Source organism: Falco biarmicus, chromosome 9, assembly GCF_023638135.1.
Source record: "Falco biarmicus isolate bFalBia1 chromosome 9, bFalBia1.pri, whole genome shotgun sequence".
Taxonomy (NCBI): Eukaryota; Metazoa; Chordata; class Aves; order Falconiformes; family Falconidae; genus Falco; species Falco biarmicus.
The window spans coordinates 4,913,078-4,939,497 of record NC_079296.1 but is presented as its reverse complement, the minus strand read 5'-3'; the positions used below and the strand labels follow the sequence as shown (position 1 = coordinate 4,939,497).

The 26,420-nt window shown below is 53.9% G+C and overlaps 2 protein-coding genes and 1 long non-coding RNA gene across 8 annotated transcripts in view; 1 reads left to right on the top strand and 2 right to left on the bottom strand.

Moving 5' to 3' along the window:
* PLPP7 (phospholipid phosphatase 7 (inactive)) overlaps positions 1-22,472 on the bottom strand; it is a 28,635-nt gene extending 6,163 nt beyond the window's left edge. Inside the window, exons 1-3 of one of the 6 annotated variants that reach the window (XM_056351684.1) lie at positions 16,375-22,472; positions 16,116-16,261; positions 7,145-7,514 (exon numbers count right to left, since the gene is read on the bottom strand). In XM_056351684.1, coding sequence (XP_056207659.1) covers positions 7,145-7,514; positions 16,116-16,235 — 490 coding nt within the window. In that variant the 5' untranslated portion in view covers positions 16,236-16,261; positions 16,375-22,472. Of the gene's footprint in view, positions 1-7,144; positions 9,870-16,115 lie in introns of all 6 variants that reach the window. The other 5 variants (XM_056351685.1, XM_056351683.1, XM_056351680.1 and 2 more) reach the window with 5 other exon arrangements.
* On the bottom strand, positions 11,347-13,012 carry LOC130154942 (uncharacterized). The gene is made up of 2 exons (XR_008823892.1): positions 12,562-13,012; positions 11,347-12,460 (listed from the first exon to the last, which is right to left on the bottom strand). It is a non-coding gene; the product is annotated as an uncharacterized LOC130154942 (long non-coding RNA).
* Positions 13,060-26,101, top strand: FAM78A (family with sequence similarity 78 member A). The gene is made up of 2 exons (XM_056351687.1): positions 13,060-14,485; positions 22,480-26,101. The coding sequence occupies exons 1-2, from the start codon at positions 14,223-14,225 to the stop codon at positions 23,006-23,008; spliced, it is 792 nt and encodes a 263-aa protein (XP_056207662.1). The 5' UTR covers positions 13,060-14,222; the 3' UTR covers positions 23,009-26,101.
* The last annotated feature ends 319 nt before the right edge of the window (positions 26,102-26,420 follow it).

Sequence of the window (26,420 nt, the reverse complement as noted above, 5' to 3'; positions counted from 1 at the left end):
AGGTTTCAAAAGCTCCTTCACCTTCTCGCTGGTGGAGTTGGTCCACTGGTTGGAGTTGGTTCCACAGCTGGAAGAGGTCCACTCCTCTGGAAATGAACTCCTCTACTCCATTTCCTTCCCCAAATGTGGTACTATTAGGTGTAACAGCTGACAAAAGGCACAGATGGCATGACACATTGAAGAACCAATGAATCAGACACTGTGGTGTTTTGAGGGAAGGTTATTTTTTGGCTGAACAAGCAGCAGCGTGGGGTAAGTGGCCACAGGGAGGTGAAAAAACGGTGGAAAGCAGCATTGTGCAATTAATTAAAAAAAACACAAACCAACAACTAAAAATAGACCCGCTATATCCTAGATGATTAGAAACAGCCCTGAGTTCAAACACAGGCTGCCTGGAGTTCTCCCCTTGGAAATAAGGTGCCCCGGGAGGTGGGCAATTTGTGTATCAGCATCAGTTACTGCGTGGGGCTGCCTGGCTGGGGCTGCAGGGCTTGGGGATGAGACGTAGGTGAGGGTGAGCACAGAGAAAAGGGCTCGTGCTGGCAGGGAAAATGAGCTGAGCAGCACCCAGGACGGTTCAGCTGCCACTCCCTGAAGGGCTTCGATAGCTCCCAAAGCCCCTGTGCACGATGGCAGCAGCGCAGGTAACATCAGCACGTCCACACTCACAGGCACAGCGGCACCGTGCAGGATGAGCTGGAGGAAGAAAACTGCCCTGGGCTGATGACCAACAGCATTTCCCACCCACAGACGCTGGGCTCCTTGCTCAGGCTCTGTGCTGCTTAGGCCTGTATTTACACCCCGCTGCCTTCAGTAAGGCAAACTGGAAAAAATAAATAATAATTGTGACTGATGCTGTGGTGCTCAGAGAGCCTCCAGCCATCACCCCTCACCGTGCATTAGACCTGGATAAGGTATGCCTGCCAGCATCCCTGTACAGACGGAAACGGAGAGCAAGACCAGAGCTGTGTTCCAGGTGAAAACATGAAGATATCTTCTTCAGGGGAGGAAAAAGAGACGGTTCATCTGATTCCCCTCTCCCAGCCCCATCCTCCACCATGCCTGGCCCAGAGCAGGATACCCAATGGGCTCTCCCTGCCCGCCACTCCTCCCAGTGACTCACTTTGCTGCCCAGAGCTCCTCCACCTTCCCCTTCCCAAGCCCTGCTCCTGCCAAGGCTTGTTAGAAGCAAACACACTCACCCATTGCTTGGCATCTCCCTTTGGGCCAGAGCCTGGCTCAGCTTCTCCAGCTGGGCTGGCTCTGCCTGAGCAAAACAGCTACTGTCCCCTCCGAGCTCCAGGCAGGGGCAATGGGAAGCTGTTCCCAGAGTGACAGACAGCAGGATGACTCATTTCCCATGTTTATTCCCCCTCTTCCCATTCAACAACCCTCACACTTCTTTTCTCTTTCTCTCTGCATTCAGACTCTGGAACATTTTGCCTGCTCGCTCCCTGCGCGAGGGCTGGATTTCAGCTGACTGCAGTTTCCCCAAGGGCTGCACGCTGATGGCTGCAGGGATCACAGCATCCTCAGCACTGAGCAGCCGGCCAGGACCTGGGCTCCTCGATGCTGCCCACTACCAAGAGGCTGATCAGACCACGGCTCTGATAGAGACCCTACACAGGTCCCTGGAAATACCCTCCTGCCTGCGCCAGCCACACTCAGCTGGGTCCCAGCCTGTCACTGACTGTCCTTTATCTGAAGGGACACTGCAGGCTTGCAAGCCTGCCCTGCAGTGAACAGTATGCGTTTGCTACAGAGGAAGCAGGCGAGGAAGGGAAGGGGGGCAGGGAAGCCAGGAGAGCTGGGCATCACTTGCTGTTCAGAGATGCCTGAGCTCATCAGCTGTGAAGGGTTGAAGCGTGAGGATGGCACCCACCAAAGGACCAGGATCTTTAACTACTGTGTCTGGGAAGGACAACCAGAGACAGATTAACAGCCTGATGTGATGAAGAGGGGAATATTTAGTGCTATGCTGGACCTTTGTCTAGGTGCAGGATGCAGGGAGTGGGCATCTGTGTTGTTCCCTCTGCCTGGCACCCACCGTGGGTCAGTCATGCTGGGTTACTTGGCATTTAAACGTTCCCACCTCACTGGGCAGACATGCTGCAAACTTGCTGAGACCTCAGCGGACACTGGCAGGGCTGGGAGGGGAGCAGGACAGGGGCCGACCCTCCCCCAAGTGCCAGATTTTACAAGGAGGGGATGGTTCATGCAGGGCGCCAGCTCCCGAACCGCTCTCCCCTACCCTGCCGAAATGTCATCTGCCCTGTCTAGCTCAGAAAATCCTCAGCCTCACAGTGGGAAAATGAAAGGGGAAAAAATAAGACACATCTGGCCCAAAACCATCTCTGGGGCTCTCAGCTTAGCAAGCTCCACTGCATACGGACTGATCCATCTGCCGTGCAACTCCCTGGCCTCTCTGCCGGGTCTGGGCTGCCGAGCCCCGAGGCTTGACAGGATGAGCTTGGCTGTGCTGCCTGGGCATTTAATCTACTCAGTGACCTTTACCAGCAGCGGGCTGTACAATCTGGATTTTCACCACACAGGCTCCAAAGAAAGGCACGACAACACATGAAGCACCTCGGCATTGTTAAGGCAGGGTCAGTGGGGTCTCGAGGGGCCTGGTGAAGGCATTTCTCGCTCCCTTTCCTTCCTAACCCACCACCTCCCTGCCAGTTTGGTCTTGCTTTGGAAGCTGCTGGGGTGGGACTGCAGAGTCCTGGCCATATCTATGTATATATAAATATTCATATGTATTTTTAAATAAATATATGTATGGCTTAGGATAAAGTCACAGGTCTGCAGGGGACTATGCCTCAGAACATCACGGCTTAACTCCCAGCCAGCCTAAAGCCAGGTCAGCGTTCAGGGAGAAGGCTGGAGAGAGCAACAACTGCCTCTTGCTGACCTTCAGGAGCAAAGCGTCCCCGGGTTCCCCTCCTCTCCTCCTGCTGCGGCAAGCCACCCACCCTCAGCCTGCCACGCCGCTCACAACCATACGTCCGCACCCCGCGGCACTGCTTTGCTTGATGGCAATAAATGCTTAGTGACAGCACCAACGAGCCAACCTGCCCCTCAGAAGTAGGATGCAGAGCCAGCCGGGGGACGGCCGGGGACTGGGACTACTGTCACTGAGGCAGCAGCCAGAGACGACCAGGGCTTTCCCTCCTCCTGGGCTGAATACCTACTTCAGAACGCCATGGCCAAAGCAGAGCCTGTTAACGGCTGGTGTTTCAAACCCAGCACAAATACCTATTTTATGTGCAAGGGTTAAGCAAGCAGCTACCTTCTGACAGTGAAGGCGTGCAGCCGGACTGCAGATAACTAAACGAGGTGGCAATTTGGCTCTAAACACAATAGGTGGACTTCACTGGAGCGACCGCTTTGGGTAGCTGACCGTATCCCATTGCCATCAAAAGCTGACCGTATCCCGTCCCCATCAAAAGCTGACCGTATTCCATCCCCATCGCAGTAAGAAAGTGCCTGGACCTGGAAAGACCATCAGTCTAACAAGATCAATCTGATTAGCTTAATAAATAGCAGGTGAAAAATGACTTGAGCACTATCCAAAATATTGAAAGGCAGAAGAGATGTTGGCTAAAAGAGAAATTCAGCTGAAGAGACAAGGGTATGCAGTCGCAATGAAGGGAAGAGTCAAACTAAGAGCAAGGCGCTTGTGAGAATACCTACCACTGCAGTAATACAGAAATGGTTCTGACAAGTTCACCCTCACTTGTAATTGTACATCAGTTTGAGTGTTTGGGTTTTTTCCCTTAACAAATTGAACAGGAATAAATTAAGGGATGTGCTACAGCCTGTATTTTGCCGTGGGTTAGATCAATGATCCAAATGTTCTTTGCTGGCTTTGCAGTCAATGAATCACTAAATTTGGATCCACATCCTCACCAGATGGATCAGAACCAGAAACTGCTTCCCCCAGGGTTTAATGGAGTTTCTGTCTGGTGCTGAAGCAGATCTGGGAATTTTAGTGGAAGTTTTATATGTTTTCCCCTTGAATGCCCAACTGCCACGTTCAAATGATTTTTGAAGCACCTCAGTTTTCATAAAGTCCTTGTGATTGCAGAGATAATCTGGAACTGTCCTAAAAGTTCCAGCACTGGCAGACAAATAAAATGAACTCTAAAACCCAGTGGGTTTCCCGAGTTATGATTTTCTCAATTTGGCGGGGGGGGGGGGGGGCGGTGGGTGCAGACTTTCTTCCTGACTCTTCAACAGCCAGGGCTGGCAATGCTGAGATAGTCTTCCTGAAAACACATTCTGGCAGAGGGCTTTTTACAGTGGGCACAGATAGCTGATTTCTTCCATCTTTTCAGTAACCAGCTGTAAGCGTGCTTCTCTGGCTGTTTGGCATTCGCTGGAAAAGATTACGATGAGACGGAGAATCAATAAATTCCATCACAGATGACAAACATGGAGGGAAAACATTGCTTGGGGTTGCTAATCAACATCTGCAGTTGGGATGGACGGAGCATCCCTGGGTCAGAGCCCCTCACCCAAAATGCTCCCCCATGTGTTGGCAAAGCTCCTGCCAAGAGCTCCTCAGGCGCAAGTGCCCCCCCTCCATCCGCAGTGGTGCTCCTGCCAGGTTCCCGGTCCCATTTCAGCAGTCTCCTGTCTCCTCGCCTTGAAAGCCTGATTGCAAATCCTAAACAAGTGCTCTATGATGGGCTGGCTCCCTGCCCAGAGACTGCATCAGAAATTCTGCTTGATGTATCAAACTCAGCAAGCAGGGGGAAGGGAGGAAAGCCAGGGAGGTGAGGAAGGGGTACCATAGATAACCCCAGCTTCCCTGCTTCCCTCTTCCCAGCAGACCTGGGGAAGCACCAGGAGGTTCCCTTCCCTTTGACATGTCCCTACCCAGGAGGGCTTCACACCACATTCTGATGGATTTGAACCACAGAAAAACAGCAGCAAGAAGGGCCAAGGATGCCGATGCAGCAGTCACGCTGTGCCCTTCCTACCCCCACAGCAGCCCACTTCTCATGGGACCTGTCCAGGTCCACCAGCCCCATGGTCCCCAGCCAGGTTCCTTCCTCCACCAGCAACGCAGGTATCACAGCAGCAGCTACTCGGATATTCAGAGTTTCTGCCTGCAATCTTAAATATCAAACCAAGGCCACACGCACAGCAGAGATCTGCTCTGTGGGGTGACACCAGTCCTGCTGAGGGAGCTCTGACAAGAGTCTCAGGGCACCGTGGCCTGTCCCACCAGTCAGTGCTGGCTCCTCGGAGGGCAAAGCGGAGCTCTTTGGAGGCTGCCAGACCGATGATCTGTCAAGCCAACACTGTCAACTAGTCCTTCAAACAATTTAACTATTTTCTTTCTTGCTGAGCAAAGAAGAGGGATGGCAGTAGTGTATCTAGGCAAGGAAGCCAGACTTCAGAAGGCACCCGAGTTGTCCCCAGGCACCACATTTTTGCTCGGGAGACCTGGAGATGCAGGTAATGGTGCAGGGCTGAGCTCTCCTGGCGACCGCCCGATACTCAAAGTTTTAGCACGACCCAGAGGTGGCTTTATATTTGGCCTCCTCACACGGCAACAGAAGGGCGAGAAAACCTTTCCGGGTTTTAGCCAAAGGTGGCATTAGCTCTGTATAAGGGTCTCAAATATTTTGGAGTCAAAGAGGTCAGTTTTCAGGCTCTAAAACCATCAAAGGCTCTCGGGTCAAGAGACACCTGGAAACTGTGCCGGTTGATGTTAGTCACCCACTATTTCATCCTCGTGCCCTTTTAAGTGGAGCTTCTTTTCTCAGTGAGAAGTTGACCCAGCGCACCGAGGAGCCCCTGGAAGAACTGCTGACGTTGGCAAGCTCTGCATCACGCCGATGCTATTCTGGCTTCTTCCCCGTGATGGCCTCCCTTCATTAGATGTCACAGCACGAGGACAGCCTCTTTCAAAGGCAGAGGGGAGAAAAGACAACCACTGTGCTTGTCAAGCCAGTTCAGCGCAATCTTCACCACCTCTGAAGGATGAACTTGTTAAAAAAACAAACCAGGGCCATGTTGCAGAGCAATATCATGCTGCAGTCGGTCCTTGCGGCCTTTCCTGAGGTGCCTCTGAAATAAAATGTCCCTATGTCCCCCCAAAAGGCTCCCTGAGAAGCAAAGGCCTAAATCCAGTGTTTTCAGTTTCTCTTACCAACCAAAAGCGGGAGCTCTGACGGCTGTGTTTTTGGGGTGAGTGAAACACCAGGGTGGCTCACAGCCAGATGAGACTGTAATTAGTCACAAGGAAAAAATACGATAACTGGGCCCCATGCCAAAGGCAGAAGAGGAGAGCAAGGTCCTCGCGTAGACATGGCCAGGGTGGGTTGAGGTCAGGATCTGAGGCAAGTCATGCCTAGAGCTCAGCCTGGTCGCTGGTGGGACATGGGTCCACACGGGTGGGATGGGCTCTGCTCAACTGGGAAGGCAACTCCTTTGACACATTCCAACCTCCAGAAACAAGGACACTGACCACTGCACGAGAAAGGACTAGCAAGAAAGCCAGAGAGATCCCAGCCCACCTGTGCAGCCTCTGGGTCAAATTAGTACATGGAAATGGGGACAGCAGCAAGAAAGTCCTCAAGGGAAGGAGGATGCGAGATCAAACTGCAGCAGGGAAGGAGACAGGACTCCATCACGCGGTGGCTGAGATGTGGAGCCAGGGGCTGTTCAAGAAGGTGGTGAGGGGATGGAAATCTTTTTTTCCTCAAGGATATCCTCAGGAATTGATCAAGATACCAAAGATTAAAAACTTCATGTTTTCCCCACTTATCAAACCACCAAGGCAGATTAAACAATAGACACCGCTGCTGGTATCCACCTGCACATCACAGACCTTTTCTTGGTTTGACTGGACAACCCTGCCCCATGCAGGACCGGGGACCTGCCCCTACTCCATGGCTGTCACCAGCTACCAGGATTACTCCATCCCTCTCAGGTAACTTTTTGCTGCACCCATCACCCATGGTACCCAGGACTGAGACAGCCAGTAAGTGCAGCATTCACCCAAAGGTCACTCCCCGTTTCCTGACCACATCCGTGGCTGGGAGCAGCCAGAGGAGGAGTCCCAGTGCCGCTGTCCCTTGTGACCAGGGCTGGGCTTTCCCGGTGGGAAGGGAGGTTTGACACTCACCTAGCAGCAGGTTCATGAGGACCTCTTGGCCGGCCAGCGTGCTGCTCTTCACCAGGCAGATGAGCGTACCAGCAATCCAGGGGATGCCGTGCCCCGTTATCCCCAGGAGGTTGATCATGGAGCGGGCACCACCCCAGGAGGAGGCTCTGTTGGCACACACTCCCAGCCTCTTGGACATGCAGATATCGATGGCCAGCAGGGAGTTGAAGGCGATTCCCTTGAAGGAGGGGTTGAGCTGCATGCAGTCCTCTTCGGGCAGCTGCTGCGACTGCCTGCGCTCCTTGGGGTTGCTGTTCTGGGCACCAGCCGCTCCGGCCTGGCCGCTCTGCTTTCTGCCGGAGCTCCTGCTCTCCTGGTTCCCCTTCAAGGGCTGATTTAGGGAGAGGAACTCAGCCCTGTTGAGGACATTGTTCCTGTCTCTCGCCCTGGACCGCGGCTGGGATGCTGGCATTGCAGTCTCCCTTTAATGCAACCTGCTTTGCAAATACTGGGAAGGAGAGAAATTCCTCTTCTCCCTGCAGAAAGCTTCCCCCACTCCCACCCTCACGAGCTGTGAATTTGGGAAGCTACGAAGGTTCCCCTCTGTTGCAGTTGCCCCCAGCACAGACTGCAGCTGTTAAATATAGAGTAAGGAATGCACATGGCTGTTTACTTCGTGGGCCTAGCAAGCTTGGAAGGAAAATTAATGCCAGGCTTGGCAGCCACTCCAGTGCCAGGGAAAAAGGTTAAACAGCCAATAGATTGGAAGAAGAGGAGGGAAAAGCGTTGTGCCAAAGGTTGGTTGCTTCTGGCCTGGTCTATTTAAATCTTCCAATTGCTTATTCCCCTGGGCTGCAAGGGAAACTGGGAAATGTAGTTTTTTGCCTGGCAAGTCATATTTCAAGAGGACAGAGTCAGAGCTGGAGGAGATCACTGCCCCCCCCCTCCCCCACCCCACCCCCCGGCAGCTGGTGCTGCTCCTAGGTGGGCTGTGCCACCCAGCATTGCAAGCTACATGGCTGGGTGTTGCGCGGGGGGTTCCCCCAGTGGGGGTCTCCCAGGGTATCTTCTTGATTTGTCTGTTCTGCACATCCCACCCCTTGCTAGGGCACCCCTAATACCACCTTCCTCTCCCTGGTATGGAAACCTTTCAAACACCACCAGCCCCATCCGCCCTCCCCGCACAGGGTGCATCCCTGTAGCACCTTCCATCACTCACCCTGTTCCAGGACCAAGGAGGAGCATCACCTGCCTCCTGATTAAAAAAGACACGGCGCCACTAATGAATTCCCATCCTCCTGCCCCCGGCGCTGAGCGTGGCCTCAATACCGCACGTTCCTGCCGTGTCATCCAGCAACGTGCATCCCACGCTGAAAGCAGGTGACAGGCGGTGCCTGCGTCCCCGCAGCAGCACAGGTACCAGCGCAGGCATCGCAGGAAGGGGCAGAGGAAGGCTCAGGCCAGGCTCTGGGGAGCCCTCCTGCAGAGGACAGGGAGGACCTGCCATCCCTCCTGCCACAGCACATTGTGCTCCATCACTCTGTCCGTGCACGGCTGCTGTCACCTGCCTCCCCACACCCCACCGCAGCTGGGGCAAACCCCTCCGAGAATCCTCCACTCGCTGCTCACCACCGAGCCCTTCAGAACGTCCCGTCCGTGCTCGCCGCTCCAGTTTACAGACCTGAATGATCTTGCTGCAGTCCCTGAACTTCCATATCCACCTGCGCTGCCATCGCCCCGTTGCCTTCCCTGGGCAATGGGCTGTCGTGGCTCCACACCATCCACACGCTCAAGAAACTGGATTATTCCTATGGAAATAGGCTGGAAACCCTCCATGGGCAGAGAAGTGAAGATGAACATCGCACTGAGGAGCAGAACAGGCACATCTTGTGATGCCACGGACATTTACCTAGACAAATGTCTGGTCACAGAGGTCAGTATTCGTACAGGTAACCCTGGGAATCAGGCATCCAGGTATCTTCAAAAGTCTCGTCCAAAATGTACTGGAGAGCTTAAGTGCTAAACATAAGGTGGTTCTTGGCATTCTAAGATAATAAAAAAAAAATTGCACTCTTTGCACTTTTTTTCCACAGTCCTCAAAATCCTCTGGGCGACCCATGCATCCAGCCTGTGCCCAGCTGGCCGACAGGCCGGCCAGAGGCGAGAGCAGTGCTGGGCCAAGCAAGTGCCAGAGGTCTCGGGCAGCCCCTGCTCCTGGGCTATGCTCATATTTCCGTTCCTCAAAGGAAAATAATATACATCAATTTATTTCTGAATCACACCCTCCAGGAACCTACTCTTAGTCTGCGATGATGATCCCAGCTGGAGAAACAGCTTGTTCTCCCGTCAGACCCCCACCCACCCCAAAAACCACAACCCCGTTAAGCTCAGGCACCATTTTGGGCTGCAGCAGCCCAGGAGCACGCACAGATGCTGCCACATCACCGACACCCACCGGCTCCCCTCTGATCCCCCGCTGAGCCACAGCATTCTCACGCTATCGGGGAAGTCAGCACCCTGTCCCTATCTGCCGGACCTCATCCCGCCGCCTGGCTCCCAGGCATGTGGAAAATCTCAGCCTACCTGACACCAGGCGGGGAGATACCCGAGATAACCGTCGTCACCGCTTTCACTTGGCTGTAGCCGTCACCTCCCAGAGGGATGGATGGATGGATGGATGGATGGATGGATGGATGGATGGCCTCCCTCCTGCTCTCACTCCGTGCAGGGCTGCTGCTCTGCGGAGCTCTTTGCAAACAGAGGGTTAAAAGCGCTGGTGGCTGGGAGCCTGCAGGAACAGGGAGACTCATCTCTCCTGCCTGTCCAGCCGCTGTGCCGGGGATGCTGAGCTATTACTGAGCATGTTCCTCAGGAGCTGTCACGGGGAAAAAATACCTTGAAAGCCCTGGGAGTTAATATAATCTGGTGCCTGTCTCTGCTGCTGACACTGACATGAGGGAATTTCTCTGCCTTACACACAGAGCTGCCCCAGTCTCCCTGTGAGAATCCGGCCTCGCACCCCAGCACAAGTCCCCAGCGGGAAGGGGACGGAGCAAGAAGGGCAGCACAGCATGGATGCAGGGCCAGCAAACCCCTCGAAAAAGCGCAGTGGTTAAGGAAAACGATTTGGTCTCTCCTGCAGCCAGACAGGCTGTCACTGCTGGTCCCAGCTGGAGAAACCGAGCCCGGGAGGGAAACATCCCGGCTCCCCACAGTGGGGCCATGGCAGCACCGTCCTGCTGCGCCGCTCGCAGAACAGCCACACAACTGGGGGTTTATAAATATCCCCGCTAAACCTGTAGACAGGCTCCCTGCTCCAGCAGGGCTATTCCAGACCTGACACCTGATCCACAGGGTCATGAAGCACCTGGGAGGATGCCCAGACGGACAAATTTGGACAGACGAATCTGGCATGTTCCACGTGCCCAGTTCGCTCGGCCCTGCCTGTGCTCCCTGCCTGCCTACCCCTGTCTGCGCATGGGACTTCGGCCCCTGGGGCTGGGGGCTGCCGGCACATTTCCCCATAGACCTGCAGCCACGCACGGCATCAGCAGCCAGCACGGCCACACTGACCACACTGGAGAGGTGGGTGGGACAGGAGGGACAGCAACATCCCATTTCTCTGCAATTCAGTGGCAGCTTTGGTGCACCCTAGCCCCTAGCAGCGGCAGAGCGTCTGTGAGCAAACCTGCAGTCTTCCTGGGTGGGATTCTTCTAAAGGCAAAAAAGACAGCTTGGCCAAAAAAAAAATATATATATATTATTCTGCAGCATTTACAGTGCATGCAGTGGTGCCGGTCAGGCCCATTAGTGCAGCATAGCATAGCCTCTGGTGGGCTGCTTTTATTTGCCACTGCTCAAATGGTGCGAGGAGCAGCCTGCTGCTCAGCAAACCTGGGAAACCTGCTGAAAGGATACAGAGGCACGGTGCAACAGCAGGAATGGAGTACAGCCGTGCTACGGTGAGACATGGACAGGTGCATCAAACAAGCAGCACAAGGAAACGCAACTCACGGCATCACCAGACACTCCTAATTCTTACTTATCGCAGCTTGGCCTCATGTCTCCAGCAATTCCATCAGCCAGCACCATGCTCCCAGGCACAGGAACCGTTCTGCACAGGGTTTAATGCAGCCACTCCAGGGTGGAGCATGCTAATGCCTTAATCACTCACAGCAGGGCGATGGAGACGAGGATGACCAAAACCCAAATAAAACTCCAGCTGAAGAAAAGAAGCTGATTTAATTAGAATGAGATAATGCAATTTCCTAGTTGACCAGAACACCAGAGGCAGCCAAGCTGAAGCAAGACCTGGCTGAAGCTTCAGTGAAACGAGAGTCGCAGAATGTGCAGTTTCACCAGATTCAAAATGCTCTGAGAAACTGTGACAAGCTTGTTTGAAAAGTGTGAAAGAGTCTTGGAAATGTCAAGGGATTTCAGCACCTTCTGGAGGCTGCTGAAGCAACTGGATATTTCGTTCAGAGATGCTCTTTTCACTTTTTCTTGTACTACATGATAGGAAGTTGTTTGCTTGTAACTTGCGTGTGGGTTTAGTTTTTATATCTGTTGTAGGGCCGGTGACTGTAGTTGTACTCTTCACAGAGATTGGGAAGTTTAAAAGAAATACTTAGACAAGGCTTTGAGAGATGTGCGGGAGAAAAATGTAACGATAGACTGTGCCTTTTCCACCTGCTGTGGGTGGAAAGAGGCAAATCTGCCTCCCCTCATCCTGTGGCATTCCCTTGTCAGGATCACCCAGTAGCTCCGGTCTCTCCTACGCGCCTAGGGCAGGCAGCAAGCACAGGGTGCTGAAGCACACCAGGCACTGCCCGGAGCTGATTCAGCCCGCTGAGAGCACAGGATGGGAAAGACTGAGACATTTGCTTAGCTCTGCACCGCCATGCCATACCCCGAGTGGCACCGGCAAAACAATTTTTACCTCTTGGCTCCCCAGGTTTCCTATTTAGAGACGAGGGGGAGGACAGGCGCGCTCCCTGTGCAGGTGCACAGCAGCTACCAGCGCGGAGCCGGACACCTGGCCTGGTGCTCAGCTCTGCAAAGCTGGGCTCTGGGCTGGCTGATGGTCAGCAGGACCAGCCAGCAGCGTTACTCCTAAAACTGCCCGTAATAGGAGTTTACAACTTCCCCACAGGCCGCTGCTGCCTCAGAGGCTTCTCATCCCTCTTCCAGCTGCTCCTCAGTCCCTCCGCTGCCACGGAGAGCTGCGCCTTGCTGCTTGCTCGAGTCACAGCCCTGCCAGCCTAGGGCAGGATAAGGGGACCATCCCCTTTCCCAAATCTACTGAGCAAGCTCCAGCTGGGAAACGAACATCTTAATCTGAAAAGCCAAGAGAAAATACACTGCAGTGTATTTAAATATATATATATTATTTTTTAAAAAGGGGGGGGGGGCGTTTACAGCCCTCAAAACTACATTACCCACAATTCGCGGAGCCGTGGGAGGAAATGCTGGTTTTTGCAAAGGAGGTTTAGCTTCGGCAGCTGCAGTTGCACAGCGAAATACAGGGGAGGGCGCGGGGGGGGGGCGGGGGGCCGGGGGCGCGGGCCGGGCCGCGGCAGCCGCTGTCGGGCGGCCGAACCCGGCGGGCGGCGGGGGCGGGCGGGGGCGCCGCGGGGCCGCGGGGCACTTTCTGCCAAAGTTTGACCCGGTTGCCTTTGCGATGCTGCGGCGGGGAGCGGAGCCGGAGCCCCCCCGCGCCCCCCAGCTCCACCAGCGAGGCTGAGACCCGGCGCCGTCCCCGTATGCATGAATGTATTGCGAGAGAGGAAGCTTGCGGCAGCCAGGAGGCGGAGGCACCGATCCTGCTCCGCTCACCTCCCCGGGCATCTAGCAAAGAGGCGAAGGAAAAAAAAAAAAAAAAAAAAAAGAAGCGAGAGCAGGAGCCTCCCCCCCCCCGCCCCCCCCCCCCCCCCCCCCCCCCGCCGCACCTCGCCCCCGCGCAGCGCAGGGACCCGGCGCGGTGCGCGGCGCCGGGGCTCGGCGGCGCGGCCGGTGCTGGGCGCTGCTCCCCGCCGCCGCGGGATGCTGTGACGCCCTGCGGGAGCGCGGGGCCCACGCGTGGGGGGCAGCCCCGCCGGCCGCCCATGAGCCCCGCCGGCTGAGCCGTAGCCGGCCCCGGCAGCGGGAGGAGGACGGTCGGGCACCCTGCGGAGAGCCGCTCGCCGAGGAGGAGGAGGAGAAGGAAGACGGGGAGCCGCGGGGCCGGCGCCCCCCGGGCCGGTGCGTGGCGGCGGGATGTCACGGGCGGCGGTTCCGCGGCGCTGAGCGGGCGCGGAGCGGCGCGGCCCCGGGCGCGGAGCGGGGGAGGCTCCGCCGCCGCCTGCCCCGCTGCGCAGCCCCGCAGCCCGCTGCGACCGGCACCGCGCCGCCGCGCTTCGGGCTATTGCTAAGGAGAAAAAAAAAAAAAATAATTCCCAAAGCCCTGACAGCGCTGGCGGAGGAGCCTCCAAAATCGGAGATTTGGCTACTTTTGGCATTTTTCACCCCGTCGTTTCTTTCGGTTATTATTGTAATTTTGTGCGAAAGGAAGTTATGAACAACTGCAAGTCAGGAAGTGGAAATCCACACCGGTTGTGACAAGCTGGGGCTAAAAACTATTTCATTATTTATATAGATGTGTCTATCAACATTCTGCTTTTCATCCAAAGAATAAAGGGAAATACCGGCTAGCCCTATGTTGGACGGTGAATGACAGACCGCATCGGAGGAAAGGAAGGACTAAACAGACGGCTAAGAACGCCACCGTTATTTATTGAACTCCAGAGACCTTTTTTTTAACCCAAAGACTGACTGAACCAGAGGTTTAATGGGTCAGTAAAAGGGGGGGGGGGGGGGAATTTTAAAGGCCCTTTTGCTTCTGAAAGTGCAGCTAACCTCAAAAATAGGAGCAGTACTTCTAAGACAGAAACTCAGATTAAGGCTTCACATGATGAATTTTCTATCCTATGGATATCAGTTTTGAGATTACAAACCAAGAAGATCTGTAATTGATCTAGCACCAGATAATTTCAATGCCTAATATTCCCCAGGATTGCTGGAGTACCCTAGGAGCTGCGTCGGACTGTACTCGGGGTATGCCATGGGCTGTATTCAGAGTATTAGCTGCAAATCCAAAGTTTTCCGGGAGAGTATTTCAGTGATTGAAGTCAAAGCCTCCATTGATCCCATTCCCACCAGCATCGACGAGTCCTCCAGCGTGGTCCTGCGCTACCGGACCCCTCACTTCCGAGCCTCTGCACAAGTGTTGGTGCCCCCCATTCCCAAGAAGGAGACCTGGATCGTGGGCTGGATCCAGGCTTGCAGCCACATGGAATTTTACAATCACTATGGGGAACAGGGAATGTAAGTATTTCCAACAGCGCCCGCGGGTGCGTTTGCTGGGCGGGAAGGCAGAGCGGGAGGACCATGGCCTGGCTGGGAGATACTGGATTAAGCTAAAAATTATAATCTGGTTGGTTTGACTTTAAAATACAGCTCTTCTGAAACTTGACAGGACTTTATCACATATTTAAAATACAGGAGAGCTTGTCCCTACCATTTTAAAGGGGTGGGTGTTCTGTTCTAACGGGAAGGTGCCCAAGCCCTGCTTAAAACCCACTTGTTTTGGGAGGAACCCCGGCGCAATACCATACATTTCACAACAGCTTTTGAACAGCACCACAGATCCTGAAATCCCTAGGATTTCAGCCCCACCACCGCAGGCACCCCTGTTTCGATAGGTGTTTTACACCAGGGGTTCCCCCTCTCACCAGCCCCTCTCGCCTGCATCCCTCCCCATCCCTTACAGGGTCAAACTGCACGTTGCCAAGCCCCAGGGCAACCCTGGGGCTGACACTTGTGGCATGCTGCCGTCCCCAGCGTGCTGTCCTGCTGCTGCAGTGGGCCGCGGCTGCGAGCTCGGCAGCCCACCAGCTTTGGGAGCACGTTTAACGTCACAGGAGGAATCCTGCTTGCTTTGCCCACGGTAGCAGGCAGCCCACAGGGAAAGCACAAGATGGATTTAACCCACTGATAATTAAACCCTCTGCATCACCTTGGAGCAGGGTGAAAATTTCACATTGCCCCTCCATTCGAGTAATGTAAGAGTGGGAATAGATAGATATATGTGTAGGTAGGGGGAATCTAGGGGCTGCTTGTGCACCAACCCCCCCCCGTGTTACCGGTCAGACAATCATAGTGAGGCAGGAATGAATCAATTAAAATGTCACCCCCCTACCGAGAAAACTCATCTCTCCCCAGTTCCCCACCAGTTTGTTCACCAAACGTTGTTGCAGGCTTTGGCCCGTGGCTCAGTCAGCCCTGGCACCTGATCTCCAGACGCCTGCCCAGAACAGCAATTCTGCAACTCATGGTGCTGGGCAGCACCAGGTGCAGCCTCCCGGTGCAGCAGAAATCTGTCTGTCCTGCCACGGGGACAAAACCTGGCCGCGGAGCGCGGTGCCGGCAGATGGTTTGGTGGCTGGCGGTGCTGCTGCTGCCCAGACTCTGGGGGCAAGGGAGGAAGGACGGCAAGGTCAGGTCTCAGCAACCCTCCCGCCTGCTCATCCAAAGTACCCTGTGTCGGGGGGATGCCAGCTCTGCCCCTCAGGGGTCATTCTAGCGGGGCTTAAAAACCGGTGAATGAGGAGGGCTGGAGAGCTGGAGAAACTGACTCGATGCGACGCCTTCCTGACAGCGCGAACATCTGCCCGTGTACCCTGGCCCTCCTTCCCCCCCTGCTGCCTGTGAGCCCGGATGAGGACACGGCTTCAGCATCTCAGACATACAGCAAATACATGCTGTGAGCTGTGGAGCAGAGGGAAGGGCATGCCGAGGAGCAGCCCTAAGTGAGACCGTCCTCCCCTCCTGTCCCCACGTCCCCTCTCTGCTCAAGCAGAAAATGCCTTGAGAAGCGCGCTGGCACCTGGCAAACACCAGCAGTGAGGCTCAGCGAGGGAGCAGACCAGCTTATCTTGATTTTAAAAGTACTTACAACAGGCCCAAAATCTGTAGGCTTTTTGGCTCCAACACCATCTTTAGCAAGGACAATTTGTTGCTCAGATGTTCCCAATTCCAGGCCTTTGGGATTTGCATGTGTAATTCTCAAGCTCATTTAGAAATCCTCTCTTGAGCGACCAGCTGCAAAGGAAAACAGAAAAGCCCACTGTATATAAATACAGCACACAGCCACCAAAATAGAGGACTGGGCAGAGAGCTGTGCTGCCAGTGCTGCTGTGGGCTGCAAACCTCACCATGTCCGTCCTTTCTCTGCACCTGAGTTTCCTTGTGTTTAAATTGAGCATTTGGTATGGTCTTCCCTCGCCGGAACGCTTTGAGACAAAAAAAAGTTGCATCTACAAGCCAAGTGCCATAAACAGGTAGTCAGAATCAAACAGTGCAGCTCTGTAGGAGGGCTGTTAGCCGGAAAATCATGGGAACAAAGAAATTTCCCCCCAGAAGTTCATTGACATTTAACTGATATTCAGAAAGGAGCTACCCAAACCAAAGCAGGATTTGGTCTGCTCCTCCACTCCCTTTCTATAGACCCGTCACCATCTGAAAGCTATAAATAAAGGTGTTTGGGAGGAAAGGCCTCTTTCCATGCCATTGAAACATGCTCTTGGAAGACCTTTAGAGAGAGAAACAGGACACAAACCTATCCGAAAGGACGGGCCAAGCCTTTAGCTGGTGTAATTCGGCGTAACCCCGCTGACCTCCACAGAGCTGCATTGATTTATGCCAGCAAGAGTATTCGTCCCAACTTTTCGTGATGAAGCGAGACTGCTGCAACATACATATTTTTAATCCCTGTGGTGACAGACAGACAGAAAACTCCAAATAATCAAAAATCAGTTGGTCCACTGGAGCATCAATCCTTACAGCAGGCTTCGGATTAATTTTTCACTTTTATGCTCTGAAGTTGTTAGCTGTGTATAAGCTGGCCATTACGTTGAGGACAGAAACAGCTGAGAAATACTGGAGCAGATGGAGCTGTGCATAATGCTCCTGTAGGGACGTTAGCTACAGAGGGGATAATTTTGACATATGCGTTTAGGGTGGCACTGACAATTTTGGGGGCCAAATGCAATGTTTTTAAAGCTAAAGGAAAATAATTAAAGCTCAGCTAACACGTAAATGCTGGCATTATTTTACATGTTAAGTCGGTAGATGTGCTGGGAACATGAACACCCCCAGGATGAGGATGTGGACGTGCTCCCTGGCTCTGCTCCATGCAGAACTGGGGCAAATCCCTGTTTGGCCCCAGGGTGGTACTGCCCTCCCCCCCAGCAGGGTTTTACCCTGTACCCTTAGGGAAAGATGGGAGGCATCAGGATCAGGCCACAGAGCTCTGACCCCTGCGGGAGCCGTGGGACCAGGTCCCTGCTGGATCTCCTGGGGTGGGTGCTGCTTTCTGCACCCAGTTGTGCAGCACTGGTGGGACCCGTGTCAGCATCTGGGTGATGCCGGAATGGCATTATCCAGCCTTGTTTCTTCATCTCCATGGAGATGTACAAGAAGTGGTGCAGATGGAGATATGCAAAACAGAGATAAATAAATTGAAGTTTGAATATGATTAGCCAAGAATCTGCAGAAGTTTCAGGTAGATATTTCTGCCCTGGAGACACGATGGGGCAGCTTGCAGCATTACATCATCACTCTACCTTACTGGGCATCTCTTTCTTGCGAGATTAAATCTTCTGTGCCCTGCAGCAGAGACACAATGAACTCGAGAAGTCAGCTTGTCAAGAGAATAAACCCCCAGTCCTCGGGGAAGGGGAAAACACAATCAAAACCAGATTCACCAAAGGAGAAAAAAACAGGTTATCCTTTGCATGGGAAGTGAGGGGAGCTCAGTTCACCGCGGGAATTTACCCTTCCAGGGGTTGAGAGGGAAAGGTTTCACTGCCCTGGCACGGCCCCTGTGCTGTGAGCGCGCTCCTTGGCCCATTAACTAGGTTGTCCAGCCTGCCTTGAGCCTGCTCAGCTAAACCAGCGGCAATTCGCCCCTTTTCCTTCATGCCCATCTTCTGCTTTACTCCCTGAACCAGCACGCATCAAACCGCTGCCGGTTCAAGAGACGAGGCAGGAACATGCAGCTGGAGGATGGGGGAAGAGGGACCACTGCAGCATGGCTGTGGCCACCACCGGGGATCAGCATCTGGGATACCCTTCCTGGTCAGCACTGTAACCCCGGCTGGACTTGCTTTGACGTGCCAGAGTTGGTGAGAGAGGCGCTGTAAAAGACAACTGAAAATTAAGCAGGTTTTCTTCAGGTTTTCTTTCTTTCCGCAAGGCCCCAGCACAGGCAGAGCAGCAACGGGAGACAGGTAGGAGCAGGGATGCAAACTAACCGAGATGGCTTTTGCTGCGCCCACACGTGGCACTGGTACCTGCGCCCAGCGCAGTCTGCCTGAGCTGGGCGTCTCTTATTTAGGGAGCTGCTGGAGAGGAAGGTGTTGGAAAGCACAAGGTTACACAAGTCCATCTGGCCTGTGACTAATTAGGAGCTGGCTTCAAAGAACTGGGGCCGAGGATGCAATAGTGCCTGATGCCTGTCTGAGGAGGTGGGCTGGTGTCACCGCTGGGTGCACAGGGCTGGGGGCTGCTGTGCTTGGGCTTGCTGTCACTGCACGGGCCGCTGTGGTGATTGCTTCGGTTGGTGCCGTGGGGCAGCCCCCTGGAGGGCTCGGGATAAGCTGGGGGCTTCGTTTCATGTGACAGGGTAGGAAGGAATATATCTGAGCGAGGACTGGGAGGCTAAAACCTACATAGAGCTGCTTGGCTGTCAGCAGCAGGGCTACAGTTGTGCCACAAGAAATATCTCAAAGTTCCTTCTCCAAGTAGCGAGAAGACATTTGTTAAGAGAGATTTGTTGGCAGCTCCAGTCTGTGGCGGTGCCCATGCTGACTTTGAAGGTTTCAGAAGCAGCAGAAACGAGCTTGTCTGTATTACAAGCCAGAACCTCTTGATTTTGGAGCCGATCTGCTATAGCTAATCCATGAAACCAGATAGGTTGGTTTCTTTTCATGCCTCTTCCCTGCTATTGTCAGCAAAGTGTTTACTGGGCACTTTCTGGTCTTTCCTTGGCTCGACACCACCACAGAAAGATGCTGATGCAGCCAAAGATCATTCCACAGCATTCTTTCCGAAATCATCCAACAGGCCAGTTGTTGGCATATTATTTAACCCGGGCAGACGCTGCAGGCAGAGGCTACCAGCCTGGCTGGCACACAGGCTTTGCCATAGCAGCTGGCGAGGGGCAGCCAGCACCAGCAGCAACCATCGTGCAGCCTCTGCTTTTGCTCCAGTCATGGGACCGTCACAGGGCCTCGTTTTCCTGCTTGTTACTAGGCTGTGCAGATGAAGCGTGACGTTTCTGAAACCTCAGGGTTAACCACACTCACTAGAATTAGGCATAGCGTGCTCCATGAAGACAGACAAGCCAGCTTCTTCTTCCCCCTTCCTGCCCACGCCTTTTCTTAAGCAGGGTGCACTTCTGAGCCGTCCCAAGCACAGCCACGCTGCTCACCAGCCCCCTTGGCTTTGGGGGGGTTCTCAGGCTCTGCAGGCAGCATCCTGCCCTCAGGGACCAGCCCGGGCCCTGACACAGCTCCATCTTTTTGCTCTCGGTTAAACCCTGGGCAAATCTGGAGAAGGTCCTGCAATTCTGTGCTGGTCTGGGGTGAGATACGCCTACTGGGAATGGAGATAGGGACAAGCAGGTCTTAGCTGACCTGCAGTTTCTCGGCATCCTCTGCCTGATTCTCCTGCCATTCACCCGTCAGCTGCTGATCCAAGCAGGTGGGAGCAGCTGGGGAGTGTTATCAGCCTCTTGTAGCATCTCAGGTCCCAGTTTGGCACCTCTGTACCTGCAGAGATGTTATGGCTGCACCTTAGCACCATGCCTGTCACAGAGTGAACCTCCAGGAAATTGTCACATCTCATCCCCAGGTGACAGCCAGGCTGAGTACCGGCCACTGTCTCAATGGAAAGTAATCTTAAACCATCTGCTGAAAGGGAGAGAAGAGCCCCCAGATGGTATTTCAGAGCCGGGCTGTGGGGTGGGGAGGAGGTGGGGGGCTGCAGCCGTGACCTCCACTCATCCCCTGCCGAGGGCCGAGTTCATCCAGCATCCCAGAGCCTTTCCCTGCTCAGCTCTCCCTGCACAGCGTGGGGGACAGCGAGCCAGGATGACTCCGGTTTAAGAGAGCAGAGCGTACAAACGCCTCCCCAGTGGATGGGGGTCCTCGCAGCACTGCTCAGGGATCTCCTTTTGGCTGCCTTCGCTACAGATTTTCTTCCAGGCAAAGGACTCCCTCTGCCTGCTGGCTATGAGCTCAGGAGAGGATTGCTGCAGCTGCGGTGCGTAGCGTGCGTAGCTGACAACAGCCCATAAATCTGCACGGGGAGATGTCACGCTGCACGGGGAGATGTCACGCTTGCATAACCCCGGCTGCTGCTAACCCCTGGTCCTGCTGCTCGGAGCATCCCTGCATCCCCCGAGCAGCCCATGCCCTACCTTGCACTTCACCTGCCACGCTCCTGCCAGGCCCCCCGACCCACAAACCCGCCACCTCCCACGCGGTGCAGCCCTGCGCCCGCCGTGGCACAGCGGGGACTTTTGCGCAGACCCCTGCTCGCATGAGTAACGATAAATGAGACCTTGAAAGCCCCCGCGGTATCTTTTCGCTCCAGCCAGACATTTACAGCTAACTGCTGAACGATCCAGTGGTTACCAACATGGAGGCACTTCACGGTCATTAACTAATTAACCATCAGAACAGCCTTATGAGATGGTCACGTTGGTCCCAGACTGTGAGGGGAGCAGCTCGTCCCGAAGCTGTGTCAGAGCCGGCCGGCCGCCGCGTGCCCCCCGCCTGCCCGCAGCCCCTGCTTCAGCCGAGGGGCTATTTTAAGCCACAGCACCGGCCTTAGGAAAGGCTGGGAGAGTTACCAGGGCAGCCTCGGCGTGTCCCTTCTGCCTCCCCTCCCCCCCGAGATACACCGTGTTCCATGTCCCACAGCTCAGCCCACAGCAGGGAGCTGGGGGGGACTGGTGCAGAGCCTAGCATCCCAGCCCCACCGCAGGGTCAAGTGTGAATGTCACCCTGGGAGTGAGCTGCGGCTGCCACTGCCACCATGCAGCCCCTTCTGCCACTTTGATGGCCGGGCCATCGTCCCCGAGTGGCAGCGGGTCTGGGTTGTAAGCAAGGGGGTATGTTAGAGCCACCTGGCACGTGCTGAGCACACAGCCTGCAGTTATGCCATCGCAGTGCCTTTACTCTGCAAACAGCTAACCTTTTTTCTGAGACATTTACAGCACTTTGCTTCTACTGGCAAATCTAATCTTCAAAATTAAATTGGAAGTTAATAGAAAAAAAAAAAAATCCAAGTTGTGCATCAGCATTACATGGTGACGGAAGACCATTTGCACTTACTTTCTTGCTAGAAAGACCGACCTTTCTGCCCGTCTTCTCGCAAGCACAGTACACAGCGCCCAGACGAGCAGCTCAGGCAGTTTTACAAGCTGCCTGACCTCGGTTTCTCTGATTACTGTAACACCATCCCAGTCCGGAGCCTGGCGTGCAGCCTTTGAACTGGGTCCGTCCCACGGCTGCAGCAGGCTGCGTTACACTTCCAGTGCCAGGCAGACAGCGGGGAGGGACAGTGGCTGATCCAGAGGGAAAATGAGTATTTGCAGGTGGGGACTGGAAAGAAAAAGCAGAACAGGGCCATGGGAAGCTTTATGGTGCAGTGAAGTTCTTGATGTTACTTCCCCCCCTTAGGTCTTCTGTCACCTGCCCCCCAGCACCAGCTCTGAGCTTGCCCACTCTGCCTGACACGGGAGATGTTGTACTTTTGAGAGAAAGAAACTCAGCCCCAAGCCCTGTGCTCACCGGCGCAAGCACTGGGGTGCTGAGCCCAGGAGCAGGTCCTGGTGTTCAGCCCCACTCAGGCAGCCAAGCAGCCACACAAAAGTACCTGCAGTGCTGGATTTTCTGCAGGGCTGGAGCTTTCCCAAGCATCCCTTTGCAGCCTTACCTAAACACCAAAGTATTTTGAACCACTCCAGGTAGGCACCGGTCCCCGCAAGGAAAGCCCCGGCCCTACCACGTGGTCGCTCCTCGGTGGTGGTGAACAGCAGGACAGACCTTCAGGATCACTCCTGGAAATTCACAGTTTTAGCGGCAGGGATGAGCTCATTCAGCAAGGTGGCATGAAAGGCACCAATTCCAGTAAAAGCTGAAGGGGGAGTGCATTCACAACTCCTTCCTTTCCTTCCGTGACATCCAGGATGTGCCTAAACAAAATAATTAATTAATGCATTAACCATAATTTGTTGTTGATTACTGCAGGTCAAGTTGGGAGCTTCCAGATCTACTGGATGGTAAAATCCAGGCCATCAGCGACTCCGATGGGGTGAACTATCCCTGGTATGGAAACACGACAGAAACCTGCACCATCGTGGGTCCCACCAAGAAGGAGTCCAAGTTCAACATCAGCATGAACGACAACTTTTACCCGAGTGTGACGTGGGCAGTGCCCGTCAGCGAGAGCAACGTGGCCAAACTCACAAGCATTCACCGGGATCAAAGCTTCACCACCTGGCTGGTTGCAACCAACACGGCTACCAACGAAATGGTGACCTTGCAGACTATCAAATGGCGCATGAGGCTGGGCATCGAGGTAAACCCCAGCAGACCCTTGGGGCAGCGTGCCAAGCTGCAGGAGCCCTCTGCTCAAGAGCAGCCCCAGGTCCTTAGCAAGAATGAGCCAATACCACCCAGTGCCCTTGTCAAACCCAATGCCAATGATGCTCAGGTACTCATGTGGAGGCCAAAGGATGGACCACCACTTGTGGTGATACCTCCAAAACATCGATAATACAAACCTGGCGTCCCGGCACCAAAAGGGAGAGAAAAACAAACAAACAAACAAAAAAACAATCCGAAGCAAAACAATCACTTAGGTATTAGAACACACGCGTATAATCTGAGCAAAATCAAAATGCACTTTTTATTCATTCAACAAATGCAACCATTCTACCTTCTCCCATCGGGACGGATTTCACTGTGCTAAAGCTAAAGAGGAGACCTTTGACTGGGGTCTGTCTCATCACCGGATTCCTAAGGGAAGAAATTAACACTGATGTCTACCCGTAGAGCTTTTTTTTTTTTCTTCCCTACTTTAGTTATTTGAACTTTAGTCTCATTAGCTTGTCCAGACTGCCCAGAACAACACAAACATTTTATTTGGGATTTTAAAAGTTGGGTGGTTTTTTTTCTTTTTGGTTGAGAACAAAACAAGATCCTGGAGCAAAAAGTTGACTATTTAAGATAAGGATATATTTTTTTTGAAGCTGTAAGGTTCTGAGTTGCAAATCCAAGTCATGCGGCCTTATGTAGACTTTGCTTTGCATTGCCAAACTTTTGCCTTAAAGCTATGTTTGAAAAAAAAAAAATATAAAAACCAACAAAACCACCACCAGGCAGAATGTCCTTTCTACAGAATTTTTAGGAGAAAGTTTTGGAACAAGGCATAGATTGTCAGTGTGTCATGGGCTGATGGATGAGAAGGGCACCAAATGGGAAGAAGAAAATCTTCCTGGTTTTAAAACCTGGAACAAGGAAGCGTGGAAACAATCTCAGTTTCAAAGCAATGCAAATAACAACCCTGCTGTAGGATGTCTGGAGCGGGAGCTCCTGGGCCATCTCCCTGCTTTGCAGAAGGGGTAGCGAGCAAGCTTGCGCTGCTTACACTGGGTGATCCCAGCCTCCCGTTAGCACTGTGGGATAGTCTCACAGCTGGAATCGTGGCCCTGGGAGTCAGCATAAACGGAGAGGTGGGGATGGGTTTGTCTTTAGGACAGGCAGGTGTTTGCCCTGCCATCCCCAGCCTCACCTCCTGCTGGCGTCAGAGCCGGCGCCTGCGCCCCGGCTGGCGGGGGAAGCTCTGTTGCCCCGTTTCCCATGAAGTCCAAACGATGGTGCTGTAAGAGCAGCAGAATATAAAAGGGATCCTACTGAAGTCACTGGAGATGCATGGGTGTCAGCGAGGGCAGATCTCACCTACCAAGTCTACCCAGCAATATCCGTAATTCAGGAACAGCCATGTCAGAAAATAACAGGCACCCGTTCCTAGCAAACACTGGAAGCAAAAGCTATGAAAACCTCTTCTTCCCATGAAAAAAAAAATCATGTTGGGGTTAGTAGATGATTTTCTTCCAAATGACCTCACGATCTACACGACCGGCAGGACCATGACACCGAGCCTGTCCGGCCATGGCACCAACACCTACGTATCGAGGGGTAACGCGTGAGAAGGTGCAAGGGCAGCCCCCCACCCTTGGGTGTAGGTCCTCCAGGGAGGACAGGGCGCCCGGGGCAGGAGGTGGAACCAGTAGGATTTAACAAGGCCTGGATGGGTTCAGCTACGAGCAGCGGCGGTTCTGTGGGGGGAGGCGGCACGGAGGCGCCGTTTGCGACGAGGGGCAGGTTTGCAGGCAGAGAAGGTTCTGCAGCAGAGGTGGCATCTGGGCTGGCATGCAGTCCGGGGTGGCAGGACTGGGAGCGGAGGATCTGCTTCCTTCCAGCACATGGCCTGGGGCAGATCCCTTCCCCTTCCCCCTGCAGCTCTTTCCCCTAGATAACGTTTCTTCCCCGGTTAACAGTTTGCCTCAAGAGGTAGGGCTGGGAGAGCTGGGCGTGCCAGGTACAAGCCTGGCCCTGCTGAGCCGGCCCGAGCAGGTCTCACGGCCGCACACCCGAAGCTCACTCTCCCCTCCGAGAGGCACCACCTGGCTGCTGTCGCCAGCTGCACCTTCCACGCAGGACGTTACCGGCAGGAAATCCTCCTTCCCCACTTCTCCAGAGCCACACCATCAACTTCTACAACGGGTTCACCACAACCACCTGGGGCAAGCACGCCCAGAAGATATGCCCCTGCCCCCGTGACAGTCTCAAACCAGCAAACAAGCAGCCTTGGTCCCTGCAACTATAACCCCCTTCCCAGGGGAGACCGCCTGCCTGCACGCACCGGTTTGCAGAGATGCTCGGCCATGGAGCTGCTCTCTTCAACGGGCAGCGAGATCTCGGAGGTGGGAAGCCCAGCATTACCAGCAGCCTGCAAACACACAGACTGGATCAACCCCAAATCCATGAGCCAAAGGTTGCCTGAATCTAGGCTTTGGGACTATAAAGGATGAAGCTAGGGAGACTTTGACTTGCACAGTCACCCTCTGTATTAAAATCCATTTTCTTAGCTGGATTCAGATCCTAACTATAGCTCTACTGGCACAGCCCTTTGGGACTTGTCTGTATTTTCTCCTAGGCAATACATGCAGAAGAGGACAAAATGTGAGCTGCGGGTGAATAGCTGTTAACGCTTGCACGCATCTCGGCTGCCACTTAGATGCTCTTCTGGGCAGCCCCGTGGGCGGGAGCAGCAGGGGTATTTATGTCTGGTATTCACTTTGTCTCCAGGTGCTGAGTACTTACAGTTCTCACTGATGTCAGCATGGGTCAAAAAAATCAGACCCAGTTGTCTTAATTAGCTGCATGAAGGAATTCCAAGGAAAGATTTCTTCTCAGTCACCAAAAACCACATTCAGGGAACACCTACGTCCTTTTCCACTTAGCTTTGTGTTGGACTTAGTCTCCCAGTGCATTAAGTCAATCTGGTTCCTCCTGCTCCCTCTACCTGGTGGACTGGATGCATCCATGCAATTTGATAGTAACCTCCCGGCTAATTCGTCCTGTTGCACTGAACAGACCCAGCTAAGCAGTAAACACAAAATTTAAATTTCACGTTGGGGTCGGCTTTGCATGGACTTCTCCCTTCCCAAAGAATGCCTTTATCCCGTGCCTAGGTTGAAACGTGCCCCTCCACCTCCATTCGCATCACCAGACACAGCAGAGAAAAGTGATGCTGCCTCTTCTGGGATTTCATGTGTTGTAATTAAATGTGATGTTTTTCCAATGCTGCTTCATTACAAAACTGACAGGGACAGATTGAATATAAAAGGACGGGTGGCTGGGAGTAACAGGTGCTATAGACATCACTATCGATACGGCTGGTTAATGGCCAGGTGGTTAGAACGGGGATTGACAGGGTCCCAAGGGGGACTTAAATGTCTGGGGACCTGGGGCATCCTGCACAGAGGAAGGTGGTAAATAAGCAGAGGTAAATAAAGCTCCTTCTTTGGCAGCTTTTTGCAGAACCAGGAGTGCACGAAGGATTTGCTGGGGAGGTGGCGGGGCACCAAGGTGGGGTGCTGGTGTACGTGAGCCGTCTCTGC

Excerpts from the sequence above, each read along its gene's own strand:
- FAM78A (XM_056351687.1), top strand. The coding sequence starts at position 14,223 with ATGGGCTGTATTCAGAGTATTAGCTGCAAATCCAAAGTTTTCCGGGAG. Across the intron at positions 14,486-22,479 it reads CACTATGGGGAACAGGGAAT|GTCAAGTTGGGAGCTTCCAG; the intron begins GTAAGTATTTCC and ends TGATTACTGCAG.